Source organism: Lineus longissimus, chromosome 6, assembly GCF_910592395.1.
Source record: "Lineus longissimus chromosome 6, tnLinLong1.2, whole genome shotgun sequence".
In the NCBI taxonomy this organism is placed as follows: domain Eukaryota; kingdom Metazoa; phylum Nemertea; class Pilidiophora; order Heteronemertea; family Lineidae; genus Lineus; species Lineus longissimus.
In genome coordinates this window covers 21,357,022-21,371,502 of record NC_088313.1, presented here as the reverse complement: position 1 = coordinate 21,371,502, position 14,481 = coordinate 21,357,022, and the positions used below count along the sequence as shown (strand labels likewise).

At 42.7% G+C, this 14,481-nt stretch overlaps 1 protein-coding gene across 3 annotated transcripts in view; it reads left to right on the top strand.

Moving 5' to 3' along the window:
• LOC135489224 (fibroblast growth factor receptor-like 1) overlaps positions 1 to 14,481 on the top strand; it is a 65,343-nt gene that overhangs the window by 31,558 nt on the left and 19,304 nt on the right. For all 3 annotated transcript variants that reach the window (XM_064774473.1, XM_064774474.1, XM_064774475.1), the window contains exon 3: positions 13,979 to 14,251. In XM_064774473.1, the coding sequence (XP_064630543.1) occupies positions 13,979 to 14,251 (273 nt within the window). The remainder of the gene's footprint in view (positions 1 to 13,978; positions 14,252 to 14,481) is intronic.

Genomic DNA, 14,481 nt, shown 5'->3' with positions numbered 1-14,481 from the left:
GGGAATATAAAGATTGTTTGGAGATTGCATGATGGGAGACCTGCTGTGAAGGCACAATGTCTGAATACATTACTTGAAAAAACTTGGAATTGGTCAATTTGGATGAGTCAAATTCAACACTGGGTGTATTGAAATTGTAAATGCCATGTAAATTGGGTGTATGTAAATTGAGACGTCACTAAAACGAATCGAACCATGGAGTTTATTCTAAAATGAAAGTAATGTCAACACGAATGTTTGCATTTCATTAATGCAATCAATAGCACTCCTGATCAGCATAATGGTCCAGGTGGGGGACCGCTTTATCATGTGGAGCCTCTTTCTGAATTCTCTCACCTGTGACTCCGTCACTTGGCTGGTTTGATTTCCACTTTGCAAATAAATAGCGGTAGAACTTGTAGAACCAGTGATAGAATGCGGGCTTTGTTTTGCTCCCTGCTGTCTCATAAACAGTATTGAAATACAGCCATGTTTTCTTGATGATATCTCCGCTGTTCTCACTTTGATCTTTCGACCACTATCGCGGTGTCTGATGCGCCTGCTTTGTACGGATTGGTGAAAAAAGCAAAGCCAGGTTTTACTGGAAAGGATACTCATCTGATCCTTCCCTAGCTGAGTCAGACAGTCTCATCACTACAGTGCTAAAGACTTGCTGCCAAAAGTCTGTTGATGGCAAAACCTGATCGGGGGTAGAATGAGCCTCTAGTTGGAGCAGGATGACGATTCCTGGGGCTCGAGCTTCTCGTCCATATCACAGGTTCACTTGTCAGTTCCTAAGAGGTTAGCCAAAGTTCTGGACACAAGCTACCCCATATGGCTACCCCTGGCCATGATCCAGGGGTTAAATACAAGACAGTTCTGGTCTAGCAACTCGAGCTCATCGCTATCCTGGCAACCATAATGAATGTGAATTTAAACTCTCATTGAGCTGGACGCGACACGCGTGACTCATGGCTGTTCTTGTATTATAATAATCACATGTTAATCCTCTTACATTTATGATAATTGTGCTAAAAGTACAAGAAATTATAATCGTGCTGGCGACATCTTGCCTGGATAGGAGAAAGTGAAATTATCACCCAGCATTTGATAAATCTTCCCGACAAGCAGCTGCCCGGGAAGAAAGTGAATATTGGTTTGGGATGAAGTGGATAATCTCGGAGCGAGAGGAAGCCTGGCTGGAGTGGTCCATTCATCCCTGGGGTGATCCCTGTGGGGGTTGATCCCAGGGCCGGATTAGCAGCTATTTATAGACATCAGGGGTGATGACAAGAAAAGGTCATTAGAAGCATTTGAAAGAAACTCAACAAAATTAAGTCCCTTTGACCCCTGGAGAACAAATGGTGATATTTGTTGCTGAGAAATTGTCAAAAAGTTGACAACATCAGACATGACCATTCGTCGTAAATGTCTTGATTTGATGTTTCTGTTGGTGTTGAGATTCCCCCTGATAATTCCTGTGTTGCCTGAGCTGATTTGATGCCATGGTCAAATGAGTCAGCCATGACCCCAGGCTAGTACTCACATAAAAGATCAAAATTTCAACTTTTTCCGGATCAAAAAGATGAGTTTGTATGAATGGATGTGCGGGCCTTTCATGTCATGTGATGCTGTGGCGCCATTCTTAATCGGAGAGTTTACGCTGGTCGAGTGACATCCATGACAAAGACAATGAAGAGACAGCTTTCAGCTGCAAAATTCAAATGATTATTCGACAGAATGAAACTGGCAAGGGTAGCCAATCATGCTTTGTCTTGGAGACATTTCACCTGATCTGCTTGTATCTTGCAGATCATAGCTGTTGGTTTCTCTCATCAAAGATCACCTAAAGTCGTCTCAAGGAATCACTTTTCCTTCCTCCACAGTCCGGATGTACAATATGCATACCTTCTCATCGAATCTATGACTTATAATTGCCTTCTATATGAAAGAGTTGTTGATCTAAGCGAGTTGTATGATCAGTGTGTCAATAAGGCAGTGTTTAGTTTGCCCTGATACTGTCATATTCTACAAACTGATAAAACACTCACTCAAGGTCCTCATTAACTCTTCCATGAATGAACAGCCCTTTTTCAGGCCAGTTGACACTCACATTTTGAACATTTTGAATCATCATCTATTTCGCCACAAAAGCTGTGTAGGGTGATCCAGGGAGTCTTTGTTTGGAAAAAGTCCGACATACAAGATGTCAACCCATGATCATCAATCATCCAGACCCGTCACAGTTGTGCAGGAAATGTGAATTTTCATTGAATTCCAACTGTCATACTGTAACGGGCTGATTGTAAAAACCTCCGCCTGTCGTGTCTCATCATTTTCCCCAACGAAAAATTACCATTTAAGGAAGCGTTGTGGTGCGATCCCCATAGAGATATTTTACATATTAGATCCACATGATTTGAAAGCCACACACTTTTAACGAGGGACCTGGGAATCCAGGGAATATGATTCGATATGTTGGATTTGAAGGATTTCACAGATTAAGCTTTGTAATGGAATGAGTTGATATTGAGCAGAGGATGTGCACTCTCGTCTGCCTTGTTCATGATCTGGTGTGAGACACTGTTCAAGGGAGACTTTAGGCAGGAGACAGTGAGCACCATTATAAAAGTCAGCTAACGCCAGCATGTTTTATTACTGAAAATTCTTTAAAATACCAATATTTGAGTGTGTTTCATGGAACCAGCTAGCAGACAAGAAAAAGCTTTAAAACCGAGTGAATTTAGAGTTTGGTCACACCTGAATCATGTTGTACCATTTCACTAGTGGAGTTGGATGACTTGGTTATCAAAAAACACCATTTCCCCATTTACCAAAGTAATGGGTTTTGGCTTTTAGTTTAGAGCCTTAAGAAACATGGCCAAGTACATTTGCTGGAATGTGCCAATCTTGGTCTTCTCTGATCAAGTGGAATGAATGCTATGAATTAGAATCCGGCCAGGAAGTGTAATTTATGTTACAATAGGAATTGAATAAGATTTCATAAGAGGGTTCAATCCATAATACAATCAAGGCTTTGGTGTCAGCTCAACCTGTCAGCTCAACAGTGACTTCAATGTACACTTTGTGTACAGAATGTATGTCAATTCTGCCCAAGTGCTATGGAATTGATTATGGACTTCATTAAACTGTCTTGATCATGTTTGTTCAGACTTGGTGAGAAAAACTCCTGAGATTGTTTGACCAGCCAACTCAGGTGGCACAAAGACTTGCTAATTTAACACTACATTAAGACTCATTATTGCCTATTACCTAAGGTTAAGGCCTCAGTTGTCAATTTATACACTAATTGTTTGTAATGATTGCTTATAGCTATGAAAAGCCTTAGAAAGGTAGTCAGAAATATTCATTGGTTCTTAGTTGATGCAGGTGGAAACATTGATGTGGGTTTATTGTTCAAAACTTCAATTCCCTTAAATAAGTTGAAGAGATGACCTATAGGTTGTCTTCTCTCTTGGCTCAGCAACCTCCAGTAGACTTCAATAGACCTGCATTCAAAGTACATTGAGACTGATGGTCAATGGAATCCACCTCCTCCCCCAGCATGGCCATCTCCTTGCTGAAGATTGGCAAAAGAATTGAAGATATCATTGCAGTCGCTGTAAATGTGTGTCTCCAACATCAGCCTCCAACATCAGCCTGAACACTGCACAATGTAACGTTGTGACTCCTTGTCCCGAGATACAGTTTCTAACCATGTTTACTATGTCTACAACCCCAGCCAGGCCACCTGCGCCAAAAACATTCAAACTCTCCCTTCATCTTTAGAGCCAGACGCACTCACAACCACCATCAGTCAAAATCATACCAACTCAACAAACGTGCTTCATCATTTCTTCACTTCATCCAACCTTAACTGACCAGTATTCCTTTCATACACAAATGTACACACATCCTGACTGATATGAGACAATAATACTGGTATGATGTTACAATGAAATGCATGGAAAATGTACTATTTGCAACCTCTTCCCCAGGGTGGCTAATTTGTTGCACCAATATTCCCTCACTTTTCAGATTAGAACATCCAAAATCCTGGTGACAAGTTTGGGCAGTAGATGTTATGCTGTCAGTCTGTGATGAAGGGTTTGCAACAGTCAATGAATGGTTTACAGACTTGCTTCAGAATGTGGCCTTCTGTTGTCTAATATCTTCATTCAGTTGTGTCTTGCATGACTCTACTGCCATATAGAATTGGAGTCTGAAATCAAACACAAACAAGTGGCACAACTTGTGTTTACACCAAGAATGTGAGGAGTAAAAACCCTCATCTATAACCCATCATAATACTGACTTCAGTAAAACATGGCTGAGCCAATCAGGGAGGTTGTGATGGCGGCGGGTGATGGAGTACGAGCAGTCGATCATCGGCTACCCTCGTTTATCATCGGATGAGAACTCATGCTCATCTCGTGGGGAGTCAGCTGGTTGGAAACCAACCTGCGCTAGTATTGTGATTAAGTGGTGATGCTAATGGAAACTATGCAAACTGTGTATCATCTGATATGGATGCAACAAGGGTTTCCAACTCTCACACTAGCAATGTACTTCTATCTGTCCACGAGCAAGAGACTGACTGAACAGCCTGAAGCTTTAGAGACTATCTTGGTTGCTAAAGCCCTGGCTGCTGCCTCCTCAGGTTGGTAGCACTGACACATCATCAGTTGTCTCAGCTCTAGAAATGTTGAGGCTTCCATCTATTTCCTCTACTGTGAGCTCTACTGCAACTCCTGCAACCAAGCAACCATGTCTCCAGTCCTCTAACACCTTGGCAGTATCTCAGCTAAAACACTCCTCACCGCTCCAACTCCACAACCAAGGAACCATGTCTCCAGTCCTCTAACACCTTGGCAGTATCTCAGCTAAAACACTCCTCACCGCTCCAACTCCACAAACAAGGAACCATGTCTCCAGTCCTCTAACACCTTGGCAGTATCTCAGCTAAAACACTCCTCACTGCTCCAACTCCACAACCAAGGAACCATGTCTCCAGTCCTCTAACACCTTGGCAGTATCTCAGCTAAAACACTCCTCACTGCTCCAACTCCACAACCAAGGAACCATGTCTCCAGTCCTCTAACACCTTGGCAGTATCTCAGCTAAAACACTCCTCACCGCTCCAACTCCACAAACAAGGAACCATGTCTCCAGTCCTCTAACACCTTGGCAGTATCTCAGCTAAAACACTCCTCACTGCTCCAACTCCACAAACAAGGAACCATGTCTCCAGTCCTCTAACACCTTGGCAGTATCTCAGCTAAAACACTCCTCACTGCTCCAACTCCACAACCAAGGAACTTTCACTACCTCTGTATTGATGTTGTTCACCTTTCAGACTTGTGGGATCACTTCAAACCTCAGAAATCAGACGGTTTATTGTAACAGACAAGTCAGAGATAGATGGTGTGCTTTCTCTAAGAACACCAGAAGACAAGGCAAGTCTGATTGGGGAGAACACACTACCTGGCCATTTGATATGTTCCTTATCTGCTGAAGGAATGGTTGGAGTTGAAGAAAAACAGTTAGGAGCTGCATTTGGTGGAAAACGATCACCCATTGATGCATTTTGGGCTTAAAATCTGACATTTTCTAATGAAATGCAATGAAACCTAATGGAAGAGTCTGGTCTGGCAGAGTTCAAACACAGATTGTTAATGATAACTGGAGGCGAAATGGCCATCTGAGGAAATGGATCCGAAGGCTTTCCCCAGTTGGTTGAAACACCACAGACCTATTCCTGATAACTGTGAACTAGCAACCTGAGAGATGAACCAACAGAAGGGAAGTTGCCTGAAGAAAAGTGATCATTGATGCATTTTGGTCTTCACAACTCACTGACCATTTGGATGATCTCCTTGCTGCTACCACTCTCTAGCCAGGGGCAATTTAGTGAGCTGCACCCTTACAGGTACTGCTACTGCACTGCTGTCTGGTCGAAGGCTTTTTGGCAATGAGCTATCTTTCTCCAGCACTTTTGCATCTTGGGTAGATGCTGAGACTACTTGTAGGAAGGCCATTGGTGAGGAGCTGTCTTTCTCCAGCACTTTGGCTTCTTGGGTAGATGCTTCAGCTTATCATGAGGTCATTTGGAGGTAAGTTGCTGCATGCTGACAGACCCTGTGGGTTAGTTAACGTATTCCCTTGTGGTTTACTATGATATCCTTCTCTGCCTGACTACCATGGTTATTTTATCAAGGCGGCATGAATGAAAGCCAACATGCTTATTGAAGCCAACTTGAGTTCGGATCGTCTTCACCTCTCAGTCGTGGCGAAATGAGTGTTTACTAAAACATGGTAATTTCAAACAGGTATTGTGTGTAAAAAAGGGTAATTTAAGCATGCCCCTGATGGGACGCATCCCAAGATGAAAGCGCTCGATCCTTGGACCATGTTATTGCATCCTGTGATGGTTATTAGACCAGGTATGCGGGGCATAACTTTCTCTGCTGGAAATGGGCGTTTTTTACCTGGCATGTTTCTATGACTGAACAGATATTCCAATATGAGCCCCAAATGAAGTTGACGAGACTCTCTACATCTCCATGTACTGTTCTTTGGGTAGATGTTCACCTGATTTCAACAACTTGTCATGGAATTCTCCCTATCTTTAAAGAACCTGATGCCTTCTACGAAATGCTGTATAATAAGCAGAGGGAACTGTTCAATGGCTTAAGTGAGACATACCGCCTCTCGGAAAGTTAGCGGGAACAAATCTTTGGAGCTCAAAACAATAATCACTGGTATGTTTCTATTAGTATTGGGTCAGTGGTTCGAATGTTACTTTGTTAGACTCAAAACCACCTTGGAGAGGTTCGTCTTTCTTGCCTTCTTCTTCTTCTTCTCAGTGTTGAGTAACACCATCAAATCCCTTCATCGCCTGATGTGGACAATGTGGACAATCCTGAAAACTATCCAAAAAGTGGGCCAACACAAAATCAATCGTGTTGACATGACCTTGTTGATATATCGTGGCATGTTTTTTACGAGGGATATGAAATATTTGCCTCTAATCCACCTGGTCACCCCTGAACAGTGTCATCAATGGCAAGGTCATAACTGAAGAATTCCAAGAAGAGCAAACAATATCCTTGAAGGAAATGAGAATTATTTGCCAACATGACAGTTTGAGAGGTGCAAGGTCACACCATTGTCACCATACTAGCGAGGTCACTAAGAGCAAATACACACTACTTGCTGATTGCTTTAGGCAGGTCATGTTGACTGATCTGCTGGATCATCTGTGAACATGGCCACCAGAGCAAGAGGAAGACACAAAAAGCCAAGGTCATTCTGGGAGAACATTTCAAAATTCTTCTTTAATCAAGCTGGTGAAGATTACTTCGGATGGTCTCTGAAGGGTGGCAAGGTTATTAGGCCAATGTCACTGGTGCAAATCCTAGTTAAGGTCATCAAGGAATAACTCCCATGGGTTGCTGTTCAATGTATTTGCTTGTATCTATGAGACCATCACCCTTGCCACCACCACAACCTCAGGTTATCAAGAACTAGTGACCTTCAGTTTGATCCACTCTATCTGGATCTGGTTGGACAGCCTCAATACTATCAATAGGTTGAAAGTAACCAGGAACTTGGATCAACAATACTCCACTGAAAAAAGGAGAGGCTTGATGATAAATGTGCAGCTCCGCGATAGCCAAGCACTAACGGAGTCGAGACTCGATTAATCTTGCTTCAGTGCGAAACCATGCAGTGTGTCTCTGACGGTTGCTGATAGCAGTTGCTGTGCATGCTGGGAATCGCTATGGATATCGTTTAACAGCTTGACGGAGGGAGAATTGACCAGACCACTAGTGGTCGTTGTTTTGTCCAAGGCATACCCCTGAAATGAGCCTAATCATGGCAGAGAGGCTTTTGCCAAAACAATGGTGGAAATGTCTTGGGACATGACTTTGGAAGGAAAAGCATGGTAGCATTTCAGGTTGTCAAAAGATGGAATATCGATTCAGACAGAAACTGCCAAGGTTCTTTCTCTGCTCTCTGCATTCCTCATCTCAGCTTTGCATTTCTGTTGGAATGCGTTGCTTAATAACTCGAGAGCAAATGATGACAAGAATGTTGCAGTGAGGGTGGATGTACTTTTACAATCCATTCTGCTCAGTGCTGTCTGGCTGGAGGAAATTGGACAGATTTACACCAAAGCTTACACCTGCCAGAGTGTGGTGTCCTTAAACTATACTCAGTTCAATCTTCAGGTTGGTGCAAACCTCATCTTCAGAATGCTTGGACACAGTTGCACTACGATAGTTGAGTCTATGCCAGTTTGTTTCTCTCGAGAAAGAAGTCCTCTAACATCAGCTAACATGAACTAGCACTTAGCCTGTTGAAGGTTCTTTCCTATTTTACCTGCCAATGTTAACACTGGGCAGAAAATATCCTTTTCTCACAATAAAAAAGTGTCTGTTTGACAGGCGGCCATTTTGTTAGCCGAGGGCTGATTGCACTCGGATACTCTTGGCAAGGTGCTACTCATCTATTGCTTGTAATGTTTGTTGATGAAGTCGGGAACACGTACACTTTCAGATTCCTTCTGAAATGGTGATGAGATCTTTGAGATGACCAAGTGCATCACCTCCAAATAAAATGGTTTACCTCAGTGCATTGTATGTACAGTAAACAGTGTAAGGTAGATGAGGCTTTTCCTTTGGTTAGTGTGTCATTTCGACCTTGAAAGGCAATCAGAAAAACCTAAAAGAGACTCTGTGGTCGTGACCTGCTTGCTGCTGGTTTGACTTTGAAAGAAAATGACAGCTAGACATTGACCAGAATGACATATTTGAAGCATGCCTTATGCTTGCTTTGAAAGGCATTCCATATGTGCAGGTGATTTGACCTTGAAACATTTGCAAATAACGTGACCAGGTGATATCTTTCCTGCTGATAATATTTCTTTGTTTTTGCCCATGGCAGACTGCACCTTCTGACTGGTGCAGATCGTAAACGAGATGTCACACACTTCTCATCTTTGATAGCCATTCATAGCATAGGAGCACTAGAATTCAAGGTTGTGAAAATGAGTGGGGCTGAGCTCAGATTTTTGCCACATTCGTCTCTAACCCTGGTGGGCAATGGCTGCAAGCTCAAAATGAAATTGTAACTCATGAATTTTTGTCCTGATATCCCTAATCCCATAACTAATATCGGAAAGAAGGATCTGTCCTGTGTTTGGCTGTAAGATGAGACTGCTATCAGCATTGTGTCGTCAAGTTACCAGCACTTCTGTTGGCCGAAGGGAGTTTGCTGGAAAGAAAGTCTTTCGCTAAATCGACTGAAAGATCCCTTTGTTCTATGATGTTGGAATATGTGCCTTTGCCTTCAACCATCGGCACGTTTCCCCATCATCGCCCTTGTTTTTGCCGGCTCCGAGGTTAATTGAGTTTCGTGAATATTTTTCCCCGCTCCGGCCCATTGCATGACTCAGGTGCTAAAAAGCCTAGAATTATCCCCTTGCTGATACTCATGATCGAAAAACCAGAACCGTAAATAAGTTTCCATGGAAACGTCCCATTTCTACCAATGAATTTGTGTGACATCTTTAAGGATTAGGGAAAATCACTGTTTTCTGTGAATGTGTTTTTGTCTATCATCATTCTCCATTATACGAGGGACAAGGTTTTTCTATTGCTGATGTGAATAACCATATTCATCAGCTAAAGCAGCAGTCAACATTTTGGTGGCCATCATTTCCATTTTCTAGCATTCATGATTGTGTCAGATGGTTATCCATTTCATTTTCTTGTCAACATCATTGGGTAACTCACTTCTCTCTGACTGTGAATTGTGTTTGGTGTGTGAAGTCATATCACTGACTGTGCTGGAGATAAACACTGCTTTTAGAAGTCCCCAAAATGATCTACCCAAACATTTCATGATGGTGTGACTTGGAGTGCAATACCAGCTAACACCACCACCACTGGCAACCAAACCCATTGCCCCAAAGCTGAGGTGGCCAGCTCAAAAGGCTAATGAGTTTGTGGTGATTGCTTCCTCCTAAGATGATTAGTTTGTGATTGGGCTAATTACTAATGAGAGTCGGTCTAGTGACTGACGTTGACCTGGAAACCTCTGTTAGCCGGGACAATCCCATTATGGTTTCCGCCTTTGTTTGTATTGGGTTTGCATTGTGTGACTATTGAACTATTAAGAGTGGCAATTTCTTTTCCAATGATATCTTGAAATTGATTACATGGAAGTTATATTTGACCACAGAATGACCATTGACCGGCACTGTACACTCACACCATTGAACAGCTCTGGCTGTTTGCTGCGCTGGCCACTCCAGTTGTAAGCTGCTGCTTTTGACTATAATCCATATTGACCATTCTCCAAAAGCTGGCATTTGTATCATTCCTGAAATACACTTTCTGTGAGTGTCTATTATAGAAACAGCCCAAAGGCCTTCTGTTGGAGGATTTTCTGACCATACCCTATCTCACTTAGTTGCTAACAGATCTAAATGGGCTGAGTAACTTATGGGTCCCCATTCTCTGAAGCAAATATGTGCTGCTGATAGCGCCTTCTTCAGGCACCCATGAGGCTGCAATAAATTGGCAGAAAAACTGTCTTTATTAGCCAGACTTGTCGGCTGCATGTTGAGGCTTACTATTGCATCCGGCGCCCCGGAGAAGATCCAAGATGGTGGCCAATGACCTAACATCTCATCCATCTCTGTCAGATGTCAGGATGTAGGGATGGCTCATCGGATGTTGGTTGAGTTTCTGTCATTTGAGCGTAACCAGTCGCGTATTCCAATAAAGAAACTACATATAAAGTGCAGTTAATTTGATCAACTTTAGGTGGCGTCAGCGGTAACTTCTGACCTGACGGAAGTTGTCCACAGGTGAAGATGTACCACAAGGTTTGTTGTTACCATGCCAACATGCATCAGCAGTCCAGTTTCAATGGAAGCGTTCAGACGTATCAACAAGTTGATATGGTTCCAACAAGTACTCAATTCAGATGGCAAATAATCATCTGGAAACCTTGAATCTCCCCGAGGGTCTGTCCTTGATAATACGACTTGGGATGGATTGTTGCCACAGCTGATATAATATTGAATATTCGCTCGCTCTAACCATGTTTCCCAGCTTCCCAGGACAACTTATTACAACCGTATGATGAATGACCGACGGCGATGGACATGATGGTTGAGAATAATGAAGGATGGTCAGGCACTGTCCCATGGGGAGAGGGGAAATGATGTCATCTACTAATGTACAATATGACTTGTTGTATCTGGGGGATCTCATGAAGGCTCCTCTAAATTACTTGGACATCTCAGGGTTTGACAGATAGTGAATCGACTTGGGGCTTTCTGGCCTGGTCTCAGTCTTCATCCTCATCTGTAATCTTCAGGCATTGTAGTCCTGGACCAAGAGTTTTGCAAAGGTGGGATTTGCCGTTCTTGTTCAAGGCCTGACCATGCTGAAATATCAAGTTCAGTGGTTCCTACTGGGAAAAGCAGCAGTGCACACTTTGACTTGGTTGCCTTTCGAATTCTTGTAGGCGATCATCGGGACGTAATCTCCAATATGTTCCCTGCTGATATCATATTGTGTTCCGTTTCCGTGGTCACCATTTAGCTGGTCCTCGGCCATGTCTGATTGAGATTGATCGCTGTTCCATTTGTAAGTCAGGCCGAGGTGGGTTTAATCGGGGTTTGGTGACCGCGTGGAGAAGACTATGATTGACCTTCAAAACTGGTTCTGAGAAAATTACCAGCATCGAACCTGAACAACATGATGAAGCGATTTCTGGCGACCATTTTGCTGAAATTGGCTTGCATATTAAGTTGTCAGAGAGGCCACAGGTTTCCCAATCAGGCTGTCAATCATTCGTGAATATGGAGTAATTGGGTCCTTGTTCGATGAAACTCAACTATCATGTGATTATCACATATATGAGGGAATCTTATTGTTGGCATGGCTGACTTGTGTTGGTGATTCGAGGGTAGAGATCCTGTATGTATGTCATGTATAACACATTATCTGTCAACATGGAAATCGTCTCGACGTTAACTTCCTTTTCGATAACATGCTCCAATAAAGTCAGATTAGCTAAAAGTCTTGAGCAACTTTTACTTGGTTCTGTAGTGGGTGTGTCGTAGCGTGCAAGAATTCTGATAAATACACATCCAGATATCCTATCCAATCACTGGAGGTTAATTCCTGCTAAGTGTTGGCAAATCCAATCAGGTTGTTTCTTACTTATCTGTTGAGAGATTCTTCCTGACTTCTACCCTGTTGTTTCATACCCTTGAGGTAATCGCCCTCCCCTCTCGTCAGAATCATCGCTAAATCACCAACTATTGATTCCAGTGATTGTGTTTGGTCATCGTTTGTGGCGATCAGGAAAGTGGTCAGAATGTGTAATCGCGTCTATCACAGTCACTTTACTATCGTAACGTATTTACAAACCGAGCGTGAAATCGCTCGTGTATTTGAGGATAAAATTGAGAAACCAATGTGATGTACTTATATATTGGTTTGTGATCAATCCAGCTCTAATCAGATCACGAGTGTATGTTTGGCTTCAGAGTGGCGCTTAATGATTTTATGGCCGCCCAAATTACCTGGCTTGTGATAAGTAATTAGGTTGCGATATTGGGGTTTCAGTCACAGACTTTGACTGCGCCAGTCGAGTCTGGGCGAGGCCGCTTAACTACGCATGTTCCTGACTCAAGTTGCGACCTTCAGACGAGACTTTTTTTTTTACCTTAGTTAGTGTGCAACCGCACTCAAAATCGCCGAAAACCAAGAAAGAAAAAAAAATTTTTGTTGTTATGTTTTTATCATTCAGCAAGCTCGCCACACTCAAAATCACTGAAAATTGGAAAAAAAAAATTTAAATTGCTGAATGACAAAAAAATTTTAAATTTCAAATTCAGTTGGTTAATGGTCTATCTCGTCATTCATCAGGCCTAAAGGGATGAAATTGGTGAGAGTGAATTTGTATGTTGAACTGCTACCTGACATGGAAATAGACTATGTTTAAAAAACCAGTTAATGATAAGCATAATCGGCATCAACGAGAGAAAAAAGGTGATGTTGGGAAGTTTTTCAAACAGTTTGATATCATGATTGACAACTGTCGCCTCGATCGGGGAAAATTGCTCGTCAGTTGTCAGCAGAGTCGTCTCGCAATTTCCCAAAACAACAGATAATGGCCGTTATTAATGAAATAATAAGGGATATAATAGCGTTTATTATAGGTATCCCTTACAAGACCTATTGGCTTGATGTGGCTAACGAGTGTCATTAGGAGGTTTTGACGAGGTTGGAGTGCTTGGTGTCGGCAACGATATCATTGACCGGTGGGAGAAACCTATGTTTGTCTGGGACTTGGCTCCTTATGAGAAGCTTGTTTGGGTACTTGAAGGCTAATATGGTCATGATAGAGGGAGTAGGGCGGTCGGGCTACATCACTTGGTTAAGTGTCAATCAGGCTGTCTAGCTGACATCCTCAGATTAGATCCAAGGGCCAGTCTTGGCTGAGGTTGATTAAAGAAGCCTGTTGCCCTTGTCTCTGTATAATACACAAACCTTGACCAAGTGAAAAGGTCCTGTGTTCCTGTCTCTGCCAGCATCCTTATCACCCTGTCATCTTGTTATCAGCTTTCAGCCAACTCCTGTAATGTTAGTCTATAAACTATACAAGTATGGCTACTCTCATAATGTACTCATAAATGGCCCAGCAGAGAATTCCACCACTCTGACATGTTAGATGTTTATAAATATTTACTGAGATGTGATGCTGTGAAGGTCAAGGCCATAAAGAACAAGTCCATGTTGATTGTACACGCTTTGATGTATAACTGAATGACTTTCTCCTTTCAGTGCATGCGCAACCTTGAAACCATCTCACCTTCCCCAAGGTCGCTCGCATCATGACCTTATTCCTCTCGATTCATTATCATATCTCATCCAAGTTCTTATGTTTCCTTGTTTCTCTCTATCTTCAGCACCGCCCCGAATCTCCCAGAAAATCCAGCCCTCGATAATCGGCATCCTTGGTGAAACAATCAAAATCCCATGTCCAGTGGAAGCCGACCCAAAACCTTACATTGAGTGGTCCAAGGATAAACTAGAAATCCACGAAGGCTGGGAACGATTTGAAAAGTTGAAGATGGCACTAAAGATCACCGACCTCGAGATGGAGGATGCTGGGAATTATATATGTGTCGCTGCTAACGGGTTCGGCAGTAAAACCATTAATTACACGTTGATTATCTTAGGTAAGTGTCTTTTACTTCTTCATTACGTGTTCTGTTGAGTGGCAGAAATCACTCGTTTGCAAAGTGGTTTAGACGTGGTGGCTTACTGATATACAGTGGAACCCTGGTAACACGACCACTCATGGGACCGAGGTTGCATGGTCGCATTACCAGGTTGGTCGCGTTAGTGAAGTTGAAAATCCGGGGACAAAATGCATGATTAGGTTTTCCCGCCAAAATTGTTGAACTTA